Source organism: Meriones unguiculatus, chromosome X, assembly GCF_030254825.1.
Source record: "Meriones unguiculatus strain TT.TT164.6M chromosome X, Bangor_MerUng_6.1, whole genome shotgun sequence".
Taxonomy (NCBI): Eukaryota; Metazoa; Chordata; class Mammalia; order Rodentia; family Muridae; genus Meriones; species Meriones unguiculatus.
This window is the reverse complement of record NC_083369.1, coordinates 90,940,703-90,968,673: the sequence shown is the minus strand read 5'-3', so window position 1 is coordinate 90,968,673 and position 27,971 is coordinate 90,940,703. Positions and strand designations below refer to the sequence as shown.

At 36.4% G+C, this 27,971-nt stretch overlaps 1 protein-coding gene across 1 annotated transcript in view; it reads left to right on the top strand.

Annotated features, from left to right (window-relative positions):
* Positions 1 to 27,971, top strand: part of Cfap47 (cilia and flagella associated protein 47) — a 446,261-nt gene that overhangs the window by 290,339 nt on the left and 127,951 nt on the right. Inside the window, exons 44-49 of the mRNA XM_060374666.1 lie at positions 5,916 to 6,024; positions 7,569 to 7,795; positions 10,458 to 10,650; positions 13,979 to 14,175; positions 17,679 to 17,822; positions 18,358 to 18,531. Of these exons, the coding sequence (XP_060230649.1) occupies positions 5,916 to 6,024; positions 7,569 to 7,795; positions 10,458 to 10,650; positions 13,979 to 14,175; positions 17,679 to 17,822; positions 18,358 to 18,531 (1,044 nt within the window). The remainder of the gene's footprint in view (positions 1 to 5,915; positions 6,025 to 7,568; positions 7,796 to 10,457; positions 10,651 to 13,978; positions 14,176 to 17,678; positions 17,823 to 18,357; positions 18,532 to 27,971) is intronic.

The window sequence follows — 27,971 nt, the reverse complement described above, 5'->3', positions numbered from 1 at the left end:
TTTTTAAATCAGATTGGTTGATTTGCTGCTTTTTAACTTCTTTAGTTCTTTATATATTCTGGATATCAGCCCTCTGTCAGATATAGGGTTGGTGATGATCCTTTCCCAGTCTGTAGGCTGTCATTTTGTTTTGATGACTATGTCCATTGCTTTACAGAAGCTTTTCACTTTCATGAGATCCCGTTTATCGATTCTTGCTCTTAGAGCCTGTGCTGATGGTGTTCTGTTCAGAAAGTCGTCTCCTGTGCCAATGAGTTCCAATGTCTTAACCCTTTTTCTTCTAACTGATTTAGTGTATCTGGTTTTATGTTGAGATCTTTGATCCACTTGGACTTTAGTTTTGTACAAGGTGATAAGTATGGATCTATTGTCATTTTTCTGCATGTAGACATCCAGTTGGACCAGCACCATTTGCTGAAGATGCTGTCTTTTTTCCATTGAATGGTTTTGGCTTCTTTGTCAAAAATCAAGTATCCATAAGTGTGTGGGTTTATTTGTGGGTCTTCTATTCAGTTCCATTGATCCACTATTGTATTTCTATGCCAATACCATGCGGTTTCATTACTATTGCTCTGTAATATATCTTGAGATCAGGGATGGAGATGCCTCCAGATGATCTGTTATTGTACAGGATCGTTTTTGAAATTCTGGGTTTTTTGTTTCTACATATGTGGTTGAATTTTTCTCTCAAGGTCTATAAAGAATAGTGTTTGTATTTTGATGGGAATTGCACTGAATTTGTAGTTTGCTTTTGGCAGGGTAGCCATTTTCACTATGTTTATCTTGCCGATCCATGAACACGGGAGATCTTTCCATCTTCTGATATCTTCTTCAGTTTCTTTCTTCAGAGACTTGACGTTTTTCTCATACACGTCTTTCATTTGCTTGGTCAGAGTCACTCCAAGGTAATTTGTGTTATTAGTAGCTATTTTGAAGGTTGTTATTCCCCTAATTTCTTTCTCAGCTCTTTTGTCTTTGGTATAAAGGAGGTTTTCTGATTTTTTTTTTTTTGAGTTAATTTTTTATCCAGCCACTTTGCTGAAGTTTTTTATCAACTGAAGGAGTTCTTTGGTTGAATTTTGGGGGTCGCTCATGTATACTATCATATCATCTGTGAATAGTGAAACTTTGACCTCTTCTGTTCCAATTTGTATTCCCTTGATCTCCTTTAGTTTTCTTTTGCTCTAGCTAGGACTTCAAGTACTAAATTGAAGAGATATGGAGAGAGTGGGCAGCCTTGTCTTGTCCTTGATTTCAATGGGATTGGTTTGAGTTTTTCTCCATTGAGTTTGATGTTGGCTATAGGTTTGCTGTATAATGCCTTTATTATATTTAGGTATGTACCTTGTATCCTTGATCTCTCCAAGACTTTAAACATGAATGGGTGTTGGATTTTGTCAAATGCTTTTTTGGCATCTAAGGAGATGATTATGCTAACACCAATACTCCTAAAACTATTCCACAAAATAGAAACAGAAGGAACATTACCAAACTTATTCTATGAGGCCACAGTCACCTTGATACCTAAACCACACAAAGATGCATCAAAAAAAAAAAAAAAAAAGAACTTCAGACCTATCTTTTTTATGGACATTGATGTAAATACTCAATAAAATACTGGCAAGCCGAGTCTAAGAACACATAAAAGATATCATCCACCATGACCAAGTAGGCTTCATCCCAGGCATGCAAGGGTGGTTCAGTATATGGAAATCCATCAATGTAATCAACCATATAAATGAACTGAAGGAGAAAATCTGCAAGTACTAATTTTTTTTTTAAATCTTGACAACATAAAATAAAGGGAGTCTACATAGATCAAGATGTAGGGAGTCAAATGAATGGAATTTCGTTGTGTGGATTGTTCAAGAATCATCTGCAGGCAAATATGCATCTCATTGGATTTTGTGATCAGCTTCTTTCCTTCACGGTTGAGAGAAAGAGAATAAACCATTGTACATGAATATCTTGCTTTTAAGAACATGAGGAATACAAAACTGTGTCTTATAGTTCTCAATTCCCTTAATTTCAAAATAATATTAACATAAATCAGTCATAATGTGGAATGATATATCCAGATTGTACATACTGTAGAGAAGGGCACAAATGGATGGGACTAGAAATTGTATTTTGCCCCCATTTTCAATAGCATAGCAAAATAGTTTCATGAATATAAGGAAGAGAGTCCCAATGACCACACACTTTTACCCACGTTTCATTATCTTTATAATGTTAACTGCCTATTTTTGAAAAGGCTAATGGTAGCATGTAATTGAAAATATTTTAATTTCTTTTTATTTTATTTTATTTTCAAAGTTTTATTTATTTATTTATTTATTTATTACAATTTATTCACTTTGTATCCCCGCTATATCCTCCTCCCTTATATCCTTCCAGTCCCACCTATCCTCCCTCTTCTCCCCCTATGTCCTTTCCCTAGTTTTTTGATAGGTTTCATGCTGCCTGGCTGCATCATCTTCCTCTGTGGCCTGTCAAGGCTGCAACCCCCAGTGGGAGTTGATCAAATAGCCGGCCACTAAGTTCATGTCAGAGACAGACCCTGTACCTCTTACTTGGAAACCCACTTGGAAAATGAGGAGCCTGTGGGCTTCCTCTTAACAAGGGATCTAGATCCTCTCCATACGTGGTCTTTAGCTGGAGTATCAGTCTCTGCAGGCACCCCTGGGCCCAGGTATTTTGGCTCTGTTGCTCTCCTTGTGGAGTTCCTGTCCCCTTCAGGTCTTTCGATCTCCCTCTTTTTCCATTAGGGTTCCTGTACTCTGCCCAACGTTTGGCTTTGAGCTTCAATATCTCTTTTGATACCCTGGTGAGTAGACTCTTTCAGAGGCCCTCTGTAATAGGCTCCTGTCCTTTACCCTGTGTTCTACTTCCAATGTCTTTCCTGCTTCATCTTCTGAATGAGGATTAAGCATCTTCCTTAGGGTCTTCCTTGTTTTAGGATTAAAGATTTTAGTATGTTTATCCTATATTATATGGCTATTATTCACTTGTAAGTGAGTATATACCATATGTGTCTTTATGCTTCTGGGTTACCTCAGTCACCTTTACTACTTCTGTCCATTTGCCTGCGAATCATGTTTTCCTTGTTTTTAATTGCTGAGTAGTAATCCATTATGTAGATGTACCACAATTTCTGTGTCCATTACTCTGCTGATGGACATCTAGGCTTTTTTCAGATTCTGGCTATTATAAATAAAGCTGCTATGAACATAGCTGAGCAAATGTCCTTATTGAATGGTGAGGTATCTTTTGGGTATAGGCCTAGGAGTGGTATAACAGGATCTTGAGATGACACTATTCCTAAATTTCTGAGAAAGCACCAGATGGATTTCCAAAGTGGTTGTACAAGGTTACATTCCCACCAGCAATGAAAGGGTTCCCCTTTCTCCACAACCTCTCCAACATACATTATCTCTTGAGTTTTTTATCTTAGCCATTCTAATGGGTGTGAGGTGAAATCTCAGGTTTATTTTGGTTACTTCTCCTGAATGACTAAGGATGTTGAACATTTCTTTATGTGTTTCTCTGCCATTCAACATTCCTCTATTGAGAAATCTCTGTTTAGCTCTGTACCCCATTTTTTAATTGGATTACATTGTTTGTTGGTGTTTAACTTCTTGAGTTCTTTATATATTCTGGACATTAGTCCTCTGTCAGATGTAGGATTGGTGAAGAACTTTTCCCTGTCTTTAGGCTGTTGTTTTGTTCTGTTTACAGTGTTGTTTGCTCTTTAATGACAAAACTTTCAATATCTAGTCAGTGTTGAAATTTCCTAATTGCCTCATGATCCTATGTTTATTCCTTAATTTATTATTCTATGTTGAATCAGGATCTAATAATACCTCTCCAGTGTGATTTTCTGGTATGTCTTTAGTGGAAGCTCTTCAACTTGTTTTCATTTATGTTCTAGGCCTCTAAACACACCAGTTGTACAGAGAAGGAAAATGGAACTCAGAGACCTAGAAAACTTTCCTGGGACTTAATAGCTACTAACCAAACAAAGATTTCTCAGTGTATTCTGTTGGTGGCCGTGCATGGTTCTCACCTTTATTTTAGCTTTACATATTTAACAGTTTTTTTTTTCTAATTTAATAGTGTGTCCTAAAATATTTCAGGTACTCATTATCTGCTCATTTTTAAAATATACATTTTAAAAATAGACTCATAGATTCATATGGTATAAAATACTACTACTAATAATAGCAATAATAATACAAGAAGAAGGAGGAGAAGAAGTCTTATACTTCTTAAGTTTCTTATAAACTTATGTTATTGTGTAGTTACAGCATTGTAACAAAGTTTCTCTCATGTTGGCATACTTGATTTAAGATTGCCTCCTAGATCTTACTGTTTCCCACTTCTTTCATAAGATTCCCTGCACTCTGCCCAAAGGTTGCCTATAAGTCTCAGCATCTGCACTGATAGTCTGCAGGGCAGAGACTTTCAGAAGTCCTCTGTGTCAGGCTCCTGACTTGTTCCCTCTTTTCTCCTTCTTCTGATGTCCATCCTCTTTGCCTTTCTGGATGGGGATTGAGCATTTTAGTAAGAGTCCTCCCTCTTGATTAGTTGCTTTAGGTGTACAGATTTTAGTAGGTTTATCCTTTATTATATGTCTATATGAGTGAGTATATACCATGTGTGTCTTTCTGCTTCTGGGATAGCTCACGCAGGATGATCTTTTACAGATCCCACCAAGACAGGAACTCCACAAGGAAAGCAACAGAACCAAAAAATCTGAGCACAGGGGTCTTTTCTGAGACTGATACTCCAACCAAGGACTATGCATGGAGATAACCTAAGAACCCTGCACAGATGTAGCCCATGGCAGTTCATTATCCAAGTGGGTTCCATTGTAGTAGGAATAGCGACTGTCTCTGACATGAACTGATTGGCCTGCTCTTTAATTACCTCCCCCTGAGGGGGAAGCAGCATTACCAGGCCACAGAAGAAGACACTGCAGCCACTCCTGATGAGACCCAATTGACTAGGATCAGAAGGAAGGAAAAGAAGTCCTCCCCTATCAGTGGACTTGGGGAGGGGCATGCATGCAGAGGGTGAAGGAATGGAGGGACTGGGACGGAAGGAGAGAGGGAACCACAGGGGGAATACGAAGTGAATAAAGTGTAATAAATAAAGAATTAAAAATTTTAAAAAAAGTTTGCCTCTAAGAATATTTGCAAAAAATTTCAAGGGTATTCTTATTCAACCAGTTTTCTGTGGTCATTGGTTCCAACATTGTTTGTGTCTCTAGTGATTAAGGCCTCCAAGAAAGCAGGAGAAGTTGTGGGCTTGAAGATGGACTCCAGGCAGGGAGGGGAGTATATGTCAAGCAAGGGTTTTACCAGAGTCTTATCTGGTTGTTTCTGATATCAGCAGTCCTCCAAGAAAGCAGGCAGAGTTGTGGGGTCAGAAGTGGAGCACAGTCTTTGGGATGCAGTTTACCTCTGTTAAATTTGCTTTCAGGAGAGTTGGCAGGCCAAGCCTACGGGAAGGGAGGGACTTACCTGGGGTTCCTGTTGCAGGCAAGCCTTGGGAAAGCCTGCAGAGTAGTGGGGCAGGAAATTGAGTGCAGGGTACGGGGTGCAGTTTATCAGTATAGGGTGTGCTATCAGGCAAGTTGGTGAACAAGGACCTGGGTCCCTGCAGGAAACCACGCAGAGTTCTTGGTCTAAAATGGAGCGTGGGGTTTGAGGTGCAGTTTACCACTCTTGGCTGTGCTTTCAGGGGAGCTGGCAGGGCTGTGCTTCAATTTTGCCTATTTAATTAGTACATATGTTGCTCAAAAAACTATGCAAGAAATTTCCTAGAAAGTATATAGGTTTTACTGTGACATGGCTATGCTTTATACTTTTATGAGTGCTTAAATTTAGTATTATTATATGTTTATGTTTTAGATTGGAGATTTGATATACATTGTAGAAGGAAATGGTTTGCTACCCTTGCCTTCCAGCTTTCTTTCAATAAAGCCTCAAAGTCCAATTGACTACAGCAGCTCTCTAGAAGGTATATTACACATGTTTTGTTTCATTTGATACGGTGACAAATCAGATTATTCCTTGTATGGTCATGAAACCATTTTTATAGCAGTTTTCTCCAATACGCAACCATATTTTAGAGAGCATCCTTCTAACTTTATTATGTTTGTATTTATGAAATAGCACTTATTTACCAATTAAAAACACAGTTGCTGTTTTGTTTTTTAAGTTTCAGATAATATAAGAAGTTAGTATACCAAATATTGCTGACTAAACCTAGCCATTTCTGTTTGGAAATCATTACATTCTCAAAATTTCATTTTATTTCATTTATAATTTCATTTATAAAATTTATATTTTATATTCATATTTATAAATTTATATAATTTCATTATAAAATTTCATTTATAATCTAGACTTCTATTCTTATGTCTAACTGATTACTAGCACTTAAAGAATTTGTTTATGAAACAAAGTTTTAATTTTTGCTTGTCCTTAAAGGATATCATTGTTATCCTGTTTCCATTTCCCCTATATTATCCTTAATGAGTGTGTGAACTCATTCCAGAGATTGGAAAAATAAAAACTGAAACTGAATATGAAACCTCAGACATAAGTTTTGACTGGAAAGTAAAGGAGTTGAACGAAATGGGCATAATAGTGATTTTGAAAACTCAAGGAAATTATCAACAGTGACAAGAATGAGTATTTTGTATTTTTTAATTGGCTCATAATTTATGTTATTTTCATTGTAATTCTAAAGTATACCTTTTAGGTGTCAGTAAGAATTGTTTTATGGTTGGAATTATAGCTTATGTTGAAGTATCTTATATGTGCTTGAGAATACATGATCAAAAAAATAAGATGAGTATTTTGTTTTAACAATTTGGTGAGGAAATTATGGTTTTTGTTAGTTTATGATAACATTTTCAAAGAAATCTCTTCCCCATGGTTAAGAAGATTTTCCTATGTAAGATAGAAATCTGTTTTTGTTGTTGTTATTACATTGTTTGTTTGGTTGGTTGGTTGGTTTGTTGGTTAGGCTATTTTACATGGAGATCAAATTTGTCCTTGGAGACATCCTATAGGTATTATCCTATATCTGGTGAATTTTGCTCTCTTTGTTCTCTTGTGATAGGATAAGGGATAATGCACATTCCGCTCGTGATTAACAATAAAAGAAAGTGACTTCATTAGCTATCAGGCTTTAGTGGATTAGGTATGTGAGAATCTGTCCTACTTTGTCCTCATGAGAATTACCATTTGAACCTTACTAGGGTCACAGTGTACTAAATTTTTGATCATATTGATAGTTTTAGTAAAGTGCTGTTGGAGTAAAACTTCTCTTAGAAAATAACAGTATAGTAATTTTTTTTTTATTTTTGAAGTCTTATTCTTTAGTCAGTTATTTAGAATTAGTAGAAATATATTATCAGTTTATTTTTCCTCTGATTAATGAACATAACAACTAACTTTACTTTTTAAAATTTTCTAACCTCACAGTTCATGCTAGATAACAATGCTAAGGTAATAAATGTCCATTACATTAATAAATATGTTTATTTTCCCCAGAGTATAATAAGGAAGATCCAGTTCTATATTTGAACTGCAAACCACATCAAATCGTTGATTTGGACCTTAAAGTATCAGTGACTAATGAAGCTAAGGAAAAGGCTTTGGTTTTTGCAGCTCAGCAACAGATGTCAACTCTTGAGTATGAACGAAGGGCTATCACTGACACTCTGGAGAGCAGTACCATTCGTGTGGCCATTGCCCTCCTCGGACTAACCAAGATTGAGGTAAGGATAGAGAAATGATGACATTCAGTTTCTTTTGGGAAAAAAAAAATTTGTTTATTTATTTATGTACTCATTCCTTCATTTTGTGTGTGTGTGTGTGTGTGTGCGTGTGTGTGTGTGTGTGTGCATTTGTATGGACATGTGTGTTTACACACATTTGAACCTGCACATGGTGCCAGGTTAGAAGATATCAGAGGTATAGCATAGGACAGTTTGCAGAAATTTGTGCTCTCCTTTTATCGTGTGGGTTTCAGAGATCTATTCAGGTCATCAGTCATGGTGGCCAGTTCTTCTACCTGATAAGCTGTCTCAATGGCTCTAATTACCCTTAAAACTTTGTAGTTAGGTTATTGTATAATTATAATATTGTGTTCATTGGGAGTGATGAATACTCTCTTTTTCTAGTAGTTCAGTGGAGTTGTTACTGTAGTAAATATAAGGGCATCTGAACTAAAGTATTCTACTGTATGATTTTAATCATTGTAGTGTAGTCTTGAATTTACACTAATTGTCAATTCTGGCTGAACATTAGAATGTTCTTAGAAAGTTAAAGTAACTCTATCAAACAGACCTCTCTATAACAACTAAATTTAAATCTTATGAAATGACTGATTGGGTACAAATTCCCCAAGATGCTGCCTGGGATCAAATGACCAAGCTAAGCATAGATACTCTATGTCCAGCTGTATGATTATAGGATGGTTACTTAAACCTATACAAGTTGCTGTTTTTATATTTTTAATATCATGATAATGGCAACCTATGAAAACTGAGATAAGTTTGTAAGATAACTGTTAAATAATGAATGTTCTGTTCATGCATAGTTGCTGTGATTAGTGTTATGATGTTATCAGAAGAAATATATTAGCATAGACTATTATTATGGCTTGAAATAATGTAAAATTTCTTCTTAGTAAGCAGACAAAATGATTCTTTAAAAGGTAAACATGCTCATATGCTCTTCTGTGCCCATTCTAGTTTTTGCTAGAAAAAAGCCAATGTTCTCAGGATGCTCTAGGAATGAACTTCCTGATCAATATCAACTTATCCCATAATCTCTGCTTTTCCATTAGAGTCTGTTTACTCACAGAATTTCTCAGAGCAGTCTTTCTTGCTCTTTCTTTCTTTCTTTCTTTCTTTCTTTCTTTCTTTCTTTCTTTCTTTCAATCCTAGTATGCTAGACATATGTAGGTCCCTCTGGCCTTTGAATTTCCCCAGTTGTCTTTTTCATGGTGGCATAGAACCAATCCCTGAATTATTTCAGGAATTCTAGTTTAAATCCTGAGTGAATCTTTGCTTTGGCATTTGATCTGGACATCCAAAAAGGCCTGAAACCTAATTGGTTTTATATAATCAAAAATGTCAATTGTGAAGAGAGTAGTAGCTTGGTAAATCCTGCAAATTATGTTATTGTTGGGTGTATAGACGTGAAGGCATGTAGGCTTCTACTGAAGAAATGAAGCTGTATTTCAAGGTTGCTCATTAATTAAATATTTTCCTAACAAGTTGTCAGTCACTGTAAGCACTGAAAAAAGGGGGGCATGAGCCACTGTTAAAGATGACTTTGCAGCCAGTCCTGAAGATACCTGATAAAACAGGGCCAGATGAAAGGGGAGGAGGTTCTAGGTTATATCCATACATGGTCCTTTGTTGAATGTCAGATGTAGCCTGTGGTAGCTCATTAACCAATTGGTTCCCCAAAGTGAGGGGAACAAGGACTATTTCTAACAGGAACTCAATGACTGGCTCTTTGGTCTCCCCACCCCCGAAGGGAGGAGCAGTCCTGTTAGGCCACAGAGGAGGGCTTTGCAGCCAGTCCTGAAGATACCTGATAAAACAGGATCAGATGAATGGGGAGGAGGTCCCCCCTATCAGTGGACTTGGAAAGGGGCACGGTGGAGATGAGGGAGGGAGGGAGGGACTGGGAGGGAATGAGGGATCGGGACATGGCTGGGATACAGAGTTAATAAAATGTAACTGATAAAAAAAATAAAAAAATAAAAAAATAAAAATAAAAATACCCTTGCCACTGAAGTATTTTGAAGGACAGATGTTCCCTTAAAGTTTTATTTGCCATTGACTAGCAAGTGCCAGTGACTGTATCTTCAACCAAATCTCACTTGCTGACCTCATCCCTCTATCAGAGTTTACTGACTGTATCTAAATTATGAAGCAAGCTCAGTTTTTCAGCTCTCTATAAAATCTACATGGAAGTTAAATAGAGGATATTTCCGGATAAGGTTTTTTGTTAGTTTGTTTGTTTTAATAATGTTTTGCTTCACTGACATTTATAAGAAATAAACAAAGTCATGAATAAAAAAAAAAAGAAAGGGGAGGAGGTCCTCCGCAATCCGTGGACTTGGAAAAGGGCAGGGAGGAGCTGAGGGAGGGAGGGTGGGATTGGGAGGGAATAAGGGAGCGGGATACAGCTGGGATACAGAGTTAATAAAATGTAACTAATAATAATAAAAAAATAAAAAAAAGATGACATAATTGATAACCTGTATGGGTAAGTGATTCAGTTGTATGATAACAATTCTAAAGACATAATCTTGTTCATGCATCTTCTGTATTTTCCTCCAATAGATTTATCTGAGCATGTAATATGTATTGGAGGTAAAATTTATGAGAATTACAATAAAATTTCAATGTTCCCTTACAGTGCCTTTTGCTCTTTAATATGTCATATTTGAAGAAGCCTAAATCTGTTTTATATACCTCCGAACTGAGCCTTCCTGAACATTTTAATATACCCGGGAAAATTTGCATCCCTCAGATTCCAGAAACTCCAGCTCTCCATAATCAATCTCTTGAAATTAAACCTCAAAAAATAACAGGTATTCAAAACTTTTTTGATTATAATATCTAGCAGTATTACAGATATTTAAAGGCAGGATCATACTAGAAGAAAAAGTTATTTATTCATGGGTAATGTATCTTTGATATAACCATGTTCTTTATAATTTATATAATGTATTTAGTACTGGTATGCTGATGCATGCTTTTATTATAATTGTGCTCAGGTTAATATGAATATTGATACATATGTACTGTAAAATATTAATGATAGTAAACATGTGACTACATATTTTGCTGAAATTTATTTACATTTTATTTATTTTAGTTTCTGTCAATTTGCTGGGTAATCCTAAGACTGTAATTTCTTAACTAGAGTGACCTTTAGTTTTATATAAGATGTATTATATTTTTTGGCAAAAGTTATTTAAGTAAACTTTCACTTGTTGGTCTTCTGATTTTGTATTCACTGTATAATATTTAGAAGCAAAAGAGGAAATTGAAGGAAGCAAATGAATGGTCTAGACATTTTTATCCTAGTAAGCTAATATTCAAGAATATGGATGATTCAAAACACATGAACCTAACAATGAAGTTGACACAGCTTAAAAAAACAAGTAACTGTTAATGAAACTAAAGAAATGTTTAATTGTGGGCTAAGAAAACTGAATTTATATATATATATATATATGTATATCTTAAAATCATGTGCAATAGTAAAGTAATTGGTAATCATTGATAAATCTCTTGAAAACTGGCTGTGGAAATAAGAGTAATGACTAGCTCACAGCAGGCAAATGTGGAAGGTAATCCGCAAGCTGAAAGCTCACATTTTAATAATTATTATGTAATTGATATAGGTCAATGATATTAATGTTATTTTACTGAGTATTACAATATGTTTAGTATTAAATCATCAAATTAATTTCAGCCAATCCATTCAGAAAGAAATAAACATTTTTCTTGAATAATATTAATCTATTTTATCAAGAAAACTATCATTATACATGGAATACATATTCAAATTTCATTTCATGAAATTTAGTTATAAAAACATAAAATAATTACAAAGAACAAAACTGACATTAGCATGTATGACTTGTGCTTTTGGTAAAGAACTTTCCATGTGTAGTTGGAAATATGTTTAATAAATTGGTCATCTGTTTTCTGTCCATATAATTATCATAGAATAATTTTCAACAAAAGTGTTTTGACAGACACATGCATACAAATTAGTATATAAGTTTAGTTTTCACATTCAGTAGCTCATTATCAAACGAAGAAATTCTGTTTATTGTTTTTTTAATCTGTTTATTGTTTTGTAGTAATATAGATAAAAATTAATTAGAAAGTTATACGTAACATAATATATTATTACTTCATTACTTCCATATTTGATGCACTATTTTATATGATGGAAAATTAAATAAACTAGTTTATTAAGTCATACTTTTAATTTATTTGAGATTTTAAAATTCCGAACTTTTCTCATTTTATTTTTCCATAGCAAGACTATAAATGTGAATAAGCACAACAAATTTTATGTAGATCAAACCATTATCCTCATGCTTCATATTTTTATGGGGTTTATTTTAGATATTGCACAAAGTATCTTGAATAAAACAATACTGACTCTCATATAACTTTGATATAAGAAGTCTAAGTATGGCATATAATTCTCCAAATACACTCAGAGTCTAAAATAAGTCATCATTGGTCCATTCTGCAACTTTTGTCAGTTCAAAATTAGTAATACCATCCCATATTCCTTTTTCTAAAACTTAAAATTGGCAAACAAAACTAAGACATTTTACATAGAATACACACTGCCATTTTATGTTAACAAATAGGCCACTTAGTAAATCCAGTTAATTTTAGAATTTTTCGACTCGGATTTGTGTAAGAGAAAGTAATAGCACAAGATATTTGAGTCCTAACCTGGTTTCCTCTTTCCTTCAACACTAATCTGAATGGCTGTCATGTTCAGGAATATGTATACCTCAGCTTATTCTTTCTCCCTTATACTAGTCACTTCTTATTTACTCTACAATACTTACAGTCAACCAGAATGAAAATAAAATTTAAATTCTTTTTTAATATTATTTATTACAATTTATTCACTTTGTATCCTGATTCTAGCCCCCTCCCTCATCTCCTCCATTTCCCATTCTCCCTCCTTCTTCCTATCCATGCCCACTAGTCCACTGCTAGAGGCGGTTCTCCTCCCCTACTATTTGACCTTAGACTATCAGGTCTCATCAGAACTGTCTGGATCCTCTTTCTCTGTGGCCTAGTAAGGCCACCTTGCCAGGGTAAGGTGATCAAAGAGCAGACAACACCCCTAGTCATCAAGGAAATGCAAGTCAAAACGATCCTGAAATTTCACCTTACACCCATTAGAATGGCTAATATCAAAAATTCAAGTGACAACACATGCTGGAGAGGTCATTTTGATTGCTCTCTGATCACCTCCCCCTGGCAAGGTAGCCAACTAAGCCACAGAGAAAAGAGGATCCACATAGTCCTGACGAAACCTGATAGGCTAGGGTCAATAGGAGGGGAGAAGGACCTCTCTTATCAGTGGACTAGGGGAGGGATATAGGGAAGAAAAAGGGAGGGAAGGTGCCACCGCGAGGAGATGAGAAAGTGGGCTATGCTGCAGTCAGGATACAAAGTGAATAAATTGTAATTAATAATAATAATAATAATAATCTAAGATATAAAAGTGATATTTTCATAAATTCTAACACAATGATTTTTATTTTAATTTGGACAGAAAGGAGCCTAACTTTATTTTTTAGAGTTTTGCGATTAATATTTGGATTCTAATATAGACATAAGAATACCTTTGGCTTTCTCTTTAATGTTAAACATTAGTTACTGGGTATTTATATCATGTTCTCAAATTGAAAAGTATATGGGTTATTTATGCAAGAGAACATCAAGGTAATACTGGATCATCCATGTAAATTCTTCATTTATTCTCTCACTGTGAGTTAAATGGAGCCACTTGGCTGTCTCTGACCAATCAAATATTTTATGTTAATTTAATATTAAACACTGAAAGCCCCTTGAAATACCTATTTCTCTTCCCCTGACTTGTTATCCAAAATGTAAAGTAAAAGCAACATAGGGATATCTTTTAAAACATGGAGGTCCTATTGACTTTTTAGGATGGAATATCTCTTCTACAAAACTATGAAAGACATCTTCTCTCATTCAAAAATGTGTCTGTGTAATAAGATATAGACAGAATATGAAATGTTAAAGATACTTAGAATATTATTTGTAGATACAATTTCACAGAATAATGTTAAATATTTATTACCAAAGATGATTTTAGGTCTCAAATTTAAAACGACTACTGCTTTTAAAATATTTTCCTACCTTTAGAAGGACCTGCTTCAATTCCTCTACGATTTGCTCCTCTTGGGCCTGGAAGATACCCTTGCAAACTTTTGTTGGAATCAAAATATGATGTACGTGTGTATGTACTTGAAGGTATAGTAAATGAAGAAGAACCAGAGGCTGAATTTTTCTTTAAAACACCAGCATTTGAACCACTTACACAGCATATCCCAATAGTGAGTGAAAACTTCTTTGTTGTGACTTTATTTTCACATACTAGTGGAGAACCTGACCATAATATATGATTCTGTATGAATACTGACCAACATAAAGAAAAAATTATATTACATATATATTTGAGAAAATGAATTTTGTTTTAGTTTTGGCACAAACTGGAACCATTATTAGGCTGTTTCTACCTTGCCTGTGCAGAATTTCATATTTATAATAAAGATTTACTAATAGCCAGGAAATAAACATTTGTATATTTAACTGTGGACTCCTGTTACTTGTCCTGAAGTAAAGAAGCATTTCTTCTAGTATCAGAGGCCAGGACTTGTAGAGGTGAACAATTTCTCCTTCCAGTTTCATGTGTTCTGTAGAAAGTTACAACTGACAAAGACAGTGTAAAAATATCCAAATATTTAGGGGTCATTGCATAGATCAGGATATTTTCTTTTTAGTACACTCAGATTGTTATGTCTAAATATTTATACTTTTAATCTACATTTAAATATGTGTGTGTGTGTATTATTGAACAGATTAGCAGGGAGAAAATACAAATGTATTGCCATTCAGAAACGTGGAAACCATAGACAAGCTCACCAGAGGAACAACATACCCGCAGTTGATATAAAAGAAGAAAGAAATGATTGGATTGTGGATATCTAGAGAAGGGAGGTTGCAGCTGGCTAGAAAGTTTGAGGGGAGACTCTGCAGAGGAAGTAAAGTTTATCTTACTAGTTAGATAATGTCCCCCAAGTGACAACAATCTAAGATAATACCTAACAAGGGCAATCATCACACCAGCTCTTCTTCCTGTGTAAAGATTTTTCCCAGCCAGAATGCCATAGGACCATAGAAAAGCCTCTGCATGTATGTACTGTTCACTAATGCAGATGTCCCTTATAATATGGTTTATTTCACAAATGGTCAAATTTTTCAGACATAATTCTCTTTCTATTGTCTCTGAATATTCATTTTTAAGTGTTTGAGAAATAAATTTCAGGATGGTGTGTTTCAGGGATCCACACCCACTTCTACTGTCTCAAACTACTCCTAACATCTCAACTTGAGAGCTGTAAATATATAATTGTATTTTAGACTAAAAATTATTTTTTCTTATTATGTCAGGTTTCTTCCTGAATATAAGCTCAGCTACAACACAAGTATCATTTCAGTTGAATCTATTTGCTTAAAAATGTGTAATATCTTTAACCTCTCATCAAATACCTAAGAAAAGTTATTTCTCTTGGAATCACCATCCTGAGATATAAATGCTCAGATCACTTCTACAAATTCTTTAGATTTAAACATATGAAGAAGATAGGTTCATGGGTACTAAGAAAAGCCTTTATCCCCTATTGTACAAAGTAATAATACAGCTTATAAGTAGGAGAATTTTAGGGGAATTTCTGTAAATTATAATAATTAATAATTAGTAATAATTAATTAATAAAGATATAGCCCAGTTAGACTGATGCACCAAAATTTGTTATAATGATAGATAGAACCTCTGTTGAACACCTTTTATTATATTTGACCAGTAATAAATTATATCATCCGGAATCATATTACCTCTGTTTAATTGGCCATTTGTCATAAATTTTCATAAATTGATCTTCAGTAAACCAAACATTTAATTTCTCTAGCTATTAAATAATGCTTGAATAGACTTATCAGGCAGTGGTTCTGTTATGCTTGTTCAATTTTTTTGTGTTGTTTTGTTTTGTTTTATGAGACCTGTTTTCTCTGTGTATCCTTGGTTTTCCTTGACTTGCTTAGTAGACCAGACTAGCCTTGAACTCACAGAGATCCACCTGTCTCTACCGTGCAAGACTATACCTGGTATTTGTTCACTTTTTTTTTGCTATACAAATACTTGTTTATTTTATTTTTTCATGCTATTTTTTCTTTATTAATTACACTTTATTCACTTTGTATACCCCCTGTGGTTCTTTCCCTCCTCCCGTCCCAATCCCTCCCTTCCTCCACCCTCTGCATGCATGCCCCTCCCCAAGTCCACTGATAGGGGAGGACTTCTTTTCCTTCCTTCTGATCCTAATCAATTAGGTCTCATCAGGAGTGGCTGCATTGTCTTCTTCTGTGGTCTGGTAAGGCTGCTTCCCCCTCAGGGGGAGGTAATTAAAGAGCAGGCCAATCAGTTCATGTCAGAGACAGTCGCTGTTCCTATTACAATGGAACCCACTTGGATACTGAACTGCCATGGGCTACATCTGTGCAGGGGTCTTAGGTTATCTCCATGCATAGTCTTATCAGTCCCAGGAAAGACCACTGTGCTCAGATTTTTTGGTTCTGTTGCTCTCCTTGTGGAGTTCCTGTCCTCTCCAGATCTTACCGTTTCCCACTTCTTTCCTAAAATTCCCTGCACTCTGCCCAAAGGTTGCCCATAAGTCTCAGCACCTACATTGATAGTCTGCAGGGCAGAGCTTTTCAGAGGTCCTCTGTGTCAGGCTGCTGACTTGTTCCCTCTTTTCTCCTTCTTCTGATGTCCAGCCTCTTCGCCTTTCTGGATAGGAATTGAGCATTTTAGCAAGAGTCCTCCCTCTTAATTAGTTTCTTTAGGTGTACAGATTTTAGTAGGTTTATGCTATATTATATGTCTATATGAGTGAGTATATACCGTGTGTATCTTTCTGGGATAGCTTTCTGGGATAGCTCACTCAGGATGATCTTTTCGAGATCCCACGATTTACCTGCAAATTTCATGATTTCCTTGTTTATCATTGTTGAGTGATATTCCATTGTAGACATACCACAATTTGTGCATCCATTCCTCCACTGAGGGGTATCTGGGCTGTTTCCAGCTTCTGGCTATTACAAATAAGGCTGCTACAAACATGGTTTTGCAAATGTCCTTATTGTGTACTTGAGAATGTTTTGGATATATGCCTAGGAGTGGTATAGCTGGATCTTGAGTAAGAGTTGTTCTTCACAAGATCTTTTTAATTGTCACATTCTAAAATTTTTTATAACTCATGGAATAATTCATAATAATTAAATTATTTTATCAAATACTAATTCTAAGCACTGTTATGATTATTATTTTAAAAAATTAAATTAAATTGGCCTGCACATACACGGATGCTTTTATTATATTTTTCCATGTGATTATTTTCTTTATATTTAATTTTGTTAATTCTACACCTCTCTTTGTCCCATCTCATCTCTTTCTTTCCCCTTTTTCTACTGGAACCTTTGTAATTCTTGTGCACGCTAGGCAACTGCTCTACTCCGGAACTCTATTACAGCCCTTGCACATTTGCAACCAGGTCTCACTATGCAGCTCAGGCTGGCCTTGAACTCAACAATAGATCCTAGCCTGCTTTTGAACTCCGGGATGCACATACATAAGGGTTCCAGGTACTTGAGTTATAGGCTTGTGTAACCATGCCCAGCCTAATTGTATTTTTAATGTCTTAAAAATAAGAATTAGTATGTAATTCAATTTTATCACCATCATCCTTCTGACACATGTGTAACTGTTTCCATGTTTTAGAAAAATGAAACAAAGAAACCTTCGAAATTTCAAGTTAAAGTACAAGGAGAGTGGTTTTATGGACCTCAAATTTTACGTGTTGCCCCTGGTGAAACTATACAATATCCTTTGACATTTAAACCCATGATGGAATGTGAAATTATGGTATAAATTATGTATTCTTCCTTATATTATTAACATGTAAATAAAAATGTGTAGATAATAATCAATGTAGTTAATTATAAAATGTTAAGTAACATTTTACATATTCTATAAACTTGATAGTTTTGCTTAACGTGTTTAACTTTGAAGGACCAATATTTATCATGTCACTTACAATGCTGTTGTCTTTGGATATTTATATCCAAGTTATTTTCAGAAAGCATGCTCAGTGGTATAAAATCATTGCTTCTAGTCATTGCTACATTTGAAAATTCTCTCAGCAATATTTCTCCAACAAGGTGGTAAAAACAAATAGAATTGCTAGGCTTGAGATTGCTTATGTAAAATGTATAATTTCCAGAAAGATAGAAATAAAGAGCACTTCATTAGCAGATTCTTCAATAAAATAATTTTTATGTGAACTAGAAATTTCAGTGGTTAACATTGTATTACAAGTTCCTTTTGTTGATGACACTCAAGTTGAATAGGATGAGAATGCTGACTGCTGTAGAGCTTAAAAGTTTCTTGTTTGTCATAGGGTAAACTTACTATACGAAATGAAGTAGATGGTACAGAACACATAATTAAAACAGATGGGATTGGGACAACACCCTTGGCCTTGGACCACATTGTTATAAACTGCAAAGTGGGAAAAGTGACAGATAAATCCATAATAGTGCCTAACTATACAAAACGTCTCCTGACATATAAGGTAAGGAAATTTTAGAAAAAAAATGCTTCTTTCTGAATATACTTTAAATTATATGAAACATGTTAATGTGTGAAAAATATAAAATAATTTTACCTAATGAGGTGAAACACATACAGAAATGATTATACTTCTATTGTTTATTCTTCCAACAGCTACAAAATTAAATTTTCTTAAATTTATTTATTTATTATAAATTAGAGTTTATTCACTTTGCATCACATTTATAGCCCCCACACATATTCCCTCCCATTTCCACCCTCATCTCCTCTTATGTCCCTCTCCAAGTCCACTGATAGGGGATGTCTTCCTCACTTTCACTTTGTGCTTAGCCTATCAGGTCTCATCAGGACTGTAGGCTCACCTTTGGTTCTGTTGACAGTGTCCTTTGGTATAGAGAAGATTTTCAGCTTCATGAGGTCCCATTTATTGACTGTTGATCTTAGAGTTTGTGCTGTTGGTGTTCTGTTCAGGAAGTTGTCTCCTGTGCCAATGAGTTCAAGGCTCTTCCCTACTTTTTCTTTTTACAGGTTTCATGTGTCTGGTTTTATGTTGAGGTCTTTGATCCACTTGGACTTTAGTTTTGTGCAGGGAGATAAATATGGATATACTAGCATTTTTCTACATGTAGACCTCCAGATAGACCAGCACCATTTGTTGAAGATGCTATCTCTTTCAATTGTATGGTTTTGGCATCTTTGTTAAAAATCAAGTATTCGTAGGTGTGTGGGTTTATTTCCGGGTCTTCTATTTGATTCCATTGGTCCTCCATTCTCTTTCTATGCCAGTAGCACAGGGTTTTTAGTACTATTTCTCTGTAGTACAACTTGAGATCAGAGATGGAGATGTTTCCAGAAGATCTGTTGCTGTACAGGATTGTTTTGGCAATTCTGGGTTTTTTTTGGGGGGGGGGGGTCCATATGAAATAGAGAATTGTTTTTTCAAGGTCTGTAAAGAACTGTGTTGATATTTTGACGGGAATTGTATTGAATCTGTAGATTGCTTTTGGCAGGATGGCCATTTTCACTATGTTAATCCTACTGATTTATGAGCATGGGAGATCTTTCCATCTTCTGATATCTTCCTCAATTTCTTTCTTCAGACACTTGAAGTTTTGTGTTTTGTTTCTTTGTTTGTTTTTCAAACAGGGCTTTCACATGCTTGGTTAGAGTCACACCAAGGTTATTTACGTTATTAGTGGCTATTGTGATGGGTGTTGTTTCTTTGTATCCCTGCCTAACCTTGATCTCAGAGCAATGCTCATTTCTCCGTTTCCCAAATGTTGGTGTTGTAAGTGATTGCCCCCATAAACAGATTTCTGGAACTTTCTCAATTTTGTATATGAATTTGGTAGGGATCAATATAATTGTTCTTGTTCTTTTTATTGTTGTTATTGTTTTGTTTTTCAATTTTAAAATAATATTCTCTCATGTATTAATCCCAACCAGTTTCCAATCTCTCTACCTTTCCCAGTTTCTCCCTGACCTTCTCAGTTCCACAGGTCTGTCCTCCTTTTTTTCCCCTGAGAAAAGAGCAGGGCTTCCCAGAGATATCAACTGAATGCTGCAGAACAAAATGCAATCAGTCTAGGCATAGATCCTCATATCAAGACTGGACAAAACAACCCAGTAGAAGGAGAGGGGTCAGAAGAAAAAGAAAAAGAGTCACAGGCAATCCCAGCTCTCTCTGTGTTAGGAGTCCCACAAGAACACTAGTCTACACAAATCATAACATATATGTAAAGAACAGAATGAAGACCCATGCAGACTTTGGTCTCTGTGAGCCCCTGTGAGCCTTGCTTAGTTTATTCTGTCAGATGTGTTCTCTTGGTACCCTTGGCCCTTCTAGATCCCACAACACTTTTCCCTCATTTTCTGAGGTCTCTGAGCTCTGGCTAATGTTGGGGTTGTAGGTTTCTTCATTTGTTCCCATTAATTGCTGAATGAAACATCTTTAAAGAAAATGGGACTAGGCACCTATCCATGAGTATAGTATAATATCATTAAGATTCATTTCATTGACTTATTTTTTTCCAGTCATGCTTGTTTTTATCCTAACTTTTTGGACTATGCAGCCTCCTGTTTATGGCCATCCAGGTAAAAACAAGGCTGGGTGCCTTCTCAAGGCATGGGCCTCAAGCTGGACCGGTCATTGGTTGGCCACTCCACATGTTATGTAACACCATTTCCCAAGCACATCTTATAGGCAGGACAAATTGTTGGTTGACTGTTTTGTGGCCGGGTTGCTGTCCCACTTCCACTACCAGAAGACTAGTTACAGAAGATGGTTGGTACAGGCTCTGTATACCCCATGACTAAGAGTCTTCTCTAGGATTACTCTAGTAGATTCCAGGGTGTTTTCATTGCACCAGGTTTCCACATTGCCCCAAAAATATCCCCCCAAACCATTTGTCTCTCCCAATACTCTCTTCTTCATCCATCCATCCTCACCCCTTGCCATAAATTGTTATGTGCCCAAAGTGTTCCTCAAAAGAAAATTTATCCATCAACCATAGGATCATACATTTATCTTCAGAGCACATGAGAGAAAAGTGGAAACTCTCTTCAGTTTATACTCTGCTTTCTTTTTTTAAGGTTTTCTTTTTTAATTTTTATTTTTTATATTAATTACAGTTTATTCACTTTGTATCACAGCTATAGACCACCTCCATCATTACCTCCCAATGCCACTATCCCTCCCTTATCTTCTCCCATGCCACTCTCCTAGTCCACTGATGGAAGAGGTCCTCCTCCCATTCACTCTGACCCCAGCCTATCACGTCTCATCAGGCCTGGCTGCAATGTCTTCCTCTATTGTCTAGCAAGGCTGCTCCCCACTCAGGGGAAGATGATCAAAGAGCCACCCACTGAGTTCATGTCAGAGACAGTCCCTATTCCCCTTACTAGGGTACACACTTGTATACTGATCTGCCATGGCTACATCTGTGCAGGAGTTCTAGGATATCTCCATTTTTTTATTAATTATACTTTATTCACTTAGTATCCCCCATAAGCCCCTCCCTCCTACCCTCCTGATCCCACCTTCCTTCCCCCTTCTTCACACATGCCCCTGCCCAAGTTCACTGATAGGGGAGGTCTTCCTCTCCTTCCTTCTGATCATAGTCAATCAGATCTCATCAGGAGTGGTTGCATCATAGTCTTCTGTGGCCTGGTAAGGCTGCTTCCCACTCGGGGGTAGGTGATCAAAGAACAGGCCAATCAGATTATGTCAGAGCCAATCCCTCTTCCCATTACTATGGAACCCACTTGGACACTAAATCGCCATGGGCTACGTCTGTGCAGGGGTTGTAGGTTATTTCCATGCATGGTACTTGGTTGGAGTATGAATCTTCTCTGGGAAGACCCCTGTGTTCAAATTTATGGTTCTGTTGTTCTCCTTTTGGAGTTCCTGACCTCTCCAGATCTTACCATTTCCCATTTCTTACATAAGATTCCATGCACTCTGCCCAACAGTTAGCCATAAGTCTCAGCACCTGCCTTGATAGTCTGCAGGGCAGAGCCTTTCAGAGGCCCTCTGTGGCAGATTCCCAGCCTGTTTCCTTTTATTCCTCCTCTGATGTCCTTCTTCTTGGCCAGTGGGGATGAGGAATGACCCTGATTTTAGTCAGGGTCCTCTCTTGTGATTAGTTTCTTTAGATGTACAGATTTCAGTAGGTTGATCCTATATTATATGTCTATATGAGTGAGTATATACTGTGTGTGTCTTTCTGCTTCTGGGACAGCTCACTCAGGATAGGATGATCCTTTCCAGTTTCTACCATTTACCTGCAAATTTCATCATTTCCTTATTTTTCATTGCTGAGTAATACGCCACTGTGTAGATGTACCACAATTTCTGCATCCATTCTTCAGTTGAGGGACATCTGGGCTGTTTCCAGCTTCTGGCTATTACAAATAAAGCTGCTACATATACGGTTTTGCAAATGTCCTTATTGTGTACTTCAGCCTCTTTTGGATATATGCCTAGGAGTGGTAAGGCTGGAGCTTGAGGAAGCACTATTCCTAGTTGTCTGAGAAAGTGTCAGATTGTTTTCCAGAGTGGTTGTACAACTTTACATTCCCACCAGCAATGGAGGAGGGTTCCCCTTTCTCCACAGCCTCTTCAGCATGTATTGTCACTCAAGTTTTTCATCTTTGCCATTCTGATGGATGTAAGGTGAAATTTCAGGGTCCTTTTGATTTGCATTTCCCTGATGGCTAATGACATTGAGCATTTCTTTTTTTTTTTTAATGTTTAATTACTTTATTTTTTAACTTTTTAAAATTTTTTATTAATTACACTTTATTCATTTTGTATCCCCCCCATAAGCCACTCCCTCCTCCCCTCCCGATCCCACCCTCCCTCTGCTTTCTGCATGCATGCCTCTCCCCAAGTCCACTGATAGGGGAGGATCCTCTCTCCTTCTTTCTGATCTTAGTCTATCAGTTCTCATCAAAAGTGGTTGCGTTGTTCTCTTCTGTGGCCTGGCAAGGTTGCTTCTCCCTCAGGGGGAGGTGATCAAAGAGCAGGCCAATCAGATTATGTCAGAGGCAGTCCCTCTTCCCATTACTATGTAACCCACTTGGACACTGAACTGCCATGGGTTACATCTGTGCAGGGGTTCTAGGTTATCTCCATGAATAGAACAGCACAGGCTCTAAGAACAACAATCAATAAATGGGACCTCATGAAACTGAAAAGCTTCTGTAAAGCAAAGGACACCGTCATCAAAACAGAGTGACTGCCTACAGATTGGGAAAGAATCTTCACCAACCCTTTATCTGACAGAGGACTCATATCCAGTATATATAAAGAACTAAAGAAGCTGAGAAGCAGCAAACCAAGTAATCCAATTAAAAAATGGGGAACAGAGCTAAACAGAGAATTCTCTGGAGAGGAATATCGAATGGCAGAGAAGCACTTAAAGAAATGCTCAACCTCATTAGCCATTAGGGAAATGCAAATCAAAACAACCCTGAGCATTTCTTTAAGTGTTTCTCTGCCATTTGATATTCCTTTACAAAGAATTCTCTGTTTAGCACTGTTCCCCATTTTTTAATTGGATTACTTGGTTTGCTGCTTTTCAGCTTCTTTATTTCTTTTTATATTCTGGATATTAATTAGCCCTCTGTCAGATAAAGGGTTGCTGAAGATTCTTTCCCACTCTGTAGGCAGTCGTTTTGTTTTGATGACAGTGACCTTTCCTTTACAAAAGCTTTTCTGTTTCATAGGGTCCCATTTATTGCTTTTTGATCTTGGAGCCTGTGCTGTTGTTGTTCTGTTCAGGAAGTTGTCTCCTGAACCAATGAGTTCTACGGTCTTCCCCACTTTTCCTTCTAACCGATTTAATGTGTCGGGTTTTATGTTGAGGTCTTTGATCCACTTGGACTTTAGTTTTGTGCAGGGTGATAAGCATGGATCAATTTGCATTTTTCTACATGTAAACATCCAGTTAGACCAGCACCATTTATTGAAGATGCTATCTTTTTTCCATTGTATGGTTTTGGCATCTTTGTCAAAGATCAGGTGTCCATAAGTTTGTGGGTTTATTTCTGGGCCTTCTGTTCGGTTCCATTGATCCACCATTCTGTTTCTATGCCAGTACCATGCAGTTTTTATTACTGTTGCTCTATAGTACAGCTTAAGATCAGGGATGGAGATACCTCCAGATCTTTTATTGTAGAGGATTGTTTTAGCAATTCTGGGTTTCTTGTTATTCCATATGAAGTTGAGAATTTTTCTTTCCAGGTCTGTAAAGAATTCTGTTAGTAATGTGATGGGAATTGCCATGAATCTGTAGATTGCTTTTGGTAAGATGGCCATTTTTACTATGTTAATCCTGGCAAGCCATGAGCATGGGATATCTTTCCATCTTCTGATATCTTCTTCTAATTCTTTCTTCAGAGACTTGAAATTTTTTTCATACAAGTTTTTGACTTGCTTGGTTAGGTTCTCACCAAGGTACTTATATCCTTTTTGGCAATTGTGAAGGGTGGTATTTCCCTAATTTCTTTCTCAGCCTTTTTGTCTTTTGTATACAGGCAAGCTACTGATTTTTTTGAGTTAATTTTGTATCCAACCACTTTGCTGAAAGTGTTTAGCAGCTGTAGGAGTTCCCTGGTAGAATTGTTGGGGTCACTCAGGCATACTATCATATCATCTGCAAATAGTGATAATTTGACTTCTTCCTTTTCAAGTTATATCCCTTGATCTCCTTCAACTGTCTTATTGCTCTAGCAAGGACTTCCAGAACTATTTTGAAGAGCTATGGAGAGAGTGGGTACCCTTGCCTTGTCCCTGATTTCAGTGGGATTGCTTTAAGTTTCTCTCTGTTAATTTGATGTTGGCTATAGGCTTGCTGTATATTGCCTTTACTATGTTTAGATATGTACTTTGGATCCCCGATCTGTCCAATTTCTTGATTCAGTTTTGGTAAGTGGAATCGATCAAGAAAATTGTCAATTTCATTGAGATTTTCAAATTTTGTGGCATATCGACTTTTGTAATGACTGTATGGATTTGCTCAGTGTCTGTAGTTATGTTCCCCTTTTCATTTCTGATTTTGTTGATTTGGATGGTGTCTCTCTGCCTTTTAGTTAGATTGGATTAATTAAACATGAATGGATGTTGGATTTTATCAAATGCTTTTTCTTTTTAACATCTAAGGAGACTGTCATGTGGTTTTTTCTTTCATTTTGTTAATATGGTGGATCACATTGATGGATTTCCATATACTGAACCACTCCTACATACCTGGGATGAAGCCTACTTGCTCATAGTGGATGATATCATTGATGTGTTCTTGTATTCGGTTTGCAAGTATTTTGTTGAGTATTTTTGCATCAATGTTCCTAAAGGAGATTGGCCTGAAATTCTCTTACTTTGTTGGGTCTTTGTGAGGTTTAGGTACCACAGTGACTCTGGCTTCATAGAATGAGTTTGGTAGTGTTCCTTCTGTTTCTATTTTGTGGAACAGTTTGAAGAGAACTGGAATTAGCTCTTTTTTGAAGATTTGGTAGAATTCTACACTGAAGCCATCTGGTCCTGGGCTTTTTTTTGGATGGGAGACTGTTGATGACTGCTTCTCTTTCCTTGGGGGATGTCGGACTATTTAATTGATTTACCTGGTCTTGATTCAGTTTTGGTAAGTGGAATCGATCAAGAAAATTGTCAATTTCATTGAGATTTTCAAATTTTGTGGCATATCGACTTTTGAAGTAAGTCCTAATGACTGTATGGATTTGCTAAGTGTCTGTAGTTATGTTCTCCTTTTCATTTCTGATTTTGTTGATTTGGATGGTGTCTCTCTGCCTTTTAGTTAGATTGGCTAAGGGTTTGTCTATCTTGTTGATTTTCTCACAGAACCAGCTGTTGGTTTCAGAGGTTTTTTGAATTGTTTTATTTGTTTCTAATTGATTGATTTCAGCCTTGAGTTTGATTATTACCAGCTGTCTAATCCTTTTTGGTGTGTCTGCTTCTTCTTTTTCTAGGTTTTTTAGGTGAGCCATTAAGTTGCTTGAATGAGATGTCTCGAATTTCTTCTTGAAGTCACTTAGTGCTATGAACTTTCCTTTTAGCACTGCTTTCATTGTGTCCCACAAGTTTGGGTATGTTTTGCCTTCATTTTCATTGAGTTCTAGGAAGACTTTAATTTCTTTCTTTATTTCTCCCCTGACCCAGCTGTCATTTAGTTGCAAGTTGTTCAGTTTCCATGTGTGTGTAGGCATTTGGTATTTCTGTTGTTGTTGAGATCTAGTGTTATGCCATGGTGATCAGATAGGATACAAGGGATTATTTCAATCTTCTTGTATCTGTTGAGGCTTGCATTGTGACCAAGTAAATGGTCTGTTTTGGAGAAGGTTTCATGAGGTGCTGAGAAGGTAAATTCTTTTCTGTTTGGGTGTAAGGTTCTGTAAATGTCTGTTAGGTCCATTTGATTTATGACTTCTGTTTCAGACATTGTTTCTTTGTTTAATTTCTGTTTTGTTGAACTGTCCTTTGTTGAGAGTGGGGTGTTGAAGTCTCCCACTACTAATGTATATGGCTCTAATAAGGTTTAAGTTTTATCAAGTTTCTCTTACAAATGTGGGTGCCCTTGTATTTGGGGCATAGGTGTTCAGGATTGTGATGTCTTCCTGGTGGAATTTTCCCTTGATGAGTATGAAGTGAACTTCCCCACCTCTTTTGATCAATTTTGGTTGAAAGTCTATTTTATCAGATATTAGAATGGCTACTCCTGCTTGCTTCTTGCGTCCATTTTCTTGGAAAGCTGTCTTACAATCCTTTATTCTCAGGTAGTGTCTATCTTTGTGACTTAGGTGTGTTTCTTGTATGCAACAGATTGCTGGGTCTTGTTTATGCATCCATTCTGTTGGTCTGTGTCTTTTTATTGGAGAATTGAGTCCACTGATGTTGAGAGAGATTAATGAACAGTGGCTGTTAGATCTTTTGACTTTGGTGTTGGCTGTGGTCATAAGTTTGTGTTCTTGGTTGCTTTTTGTTTTACTGTAGTGAGGTTAATTATTTCCTGTGTTTCCTTGAAAGTAGCTAGTTTTCTTGTGATGTATTTTCCCTTCTAGTGTCTTCTGTAACGCTGGATTTGTATGTAGGTATTGTTGAAATTTTTTTTGTCATTGAATATCTTGTTTTCTTCGTCTGTGAGGACTGAGAGTTTTGCTGGGTATAGTAGTAGCCTTGACTGAAATCTATGTTCTCTTAGGGTCTGCATAATATCTGTCCAGGCCCTTCTGGCTTTCATAGTCCCTGTTGAGAAGTCAGGTGTGATTCTGATGGGTTTGCCATTATATGTTACTTGGCCTTTTTCCCTTGTAGCTTTTAGCATTTTTTCTTTGTTCTGTATACTTACTGTTTTGATTATTATGTGGTGGGAGGATTTTCTTTTCTGGTCTAATTTATTGGGTGTTCTGTAGGCCTCTTGTATTCTTATTGGCCTCTCCTGTAATTTGGGGAAATTTTCTTCAATGATTTTGTTGAAAATATTTTCTGGGCCTTGGAGCAGGGAATCTTCTTTTTTCCTCTATTCCTATTATTCTTAAGTTTTGTCTTTTTATGTTGTCTTGAATTTCTTGGACGGTCTGTGTCAGGAATTTTTTAGATTTAACATTTTCTTTGACAGATACATTGATTTTTTTCCATTGTATCCTTCCACACCTGAGATTCTTTCTTTCATCTCTTGTAGTCTTTTGGTTATGCCTACCTCTGTAGTTCTTGTTTTCTTCCCTAAGTTCTTTCTCTCCACAATTTCCTCCATTTGTGTTTTCTTTGATTTTTCCAATTCTATCTTCAGGTCTTGTGCCATTTTGTTGATTTCCTTCACCTGTCTGACTGTATTTTCCTGTTTTTCCTTCAATTCCTTCAGCTGTTTGTTTGAACAATCCTTTGTTTCTTTTATTTCTTTCAGTGATTTAAGTATTTCCTCTCTA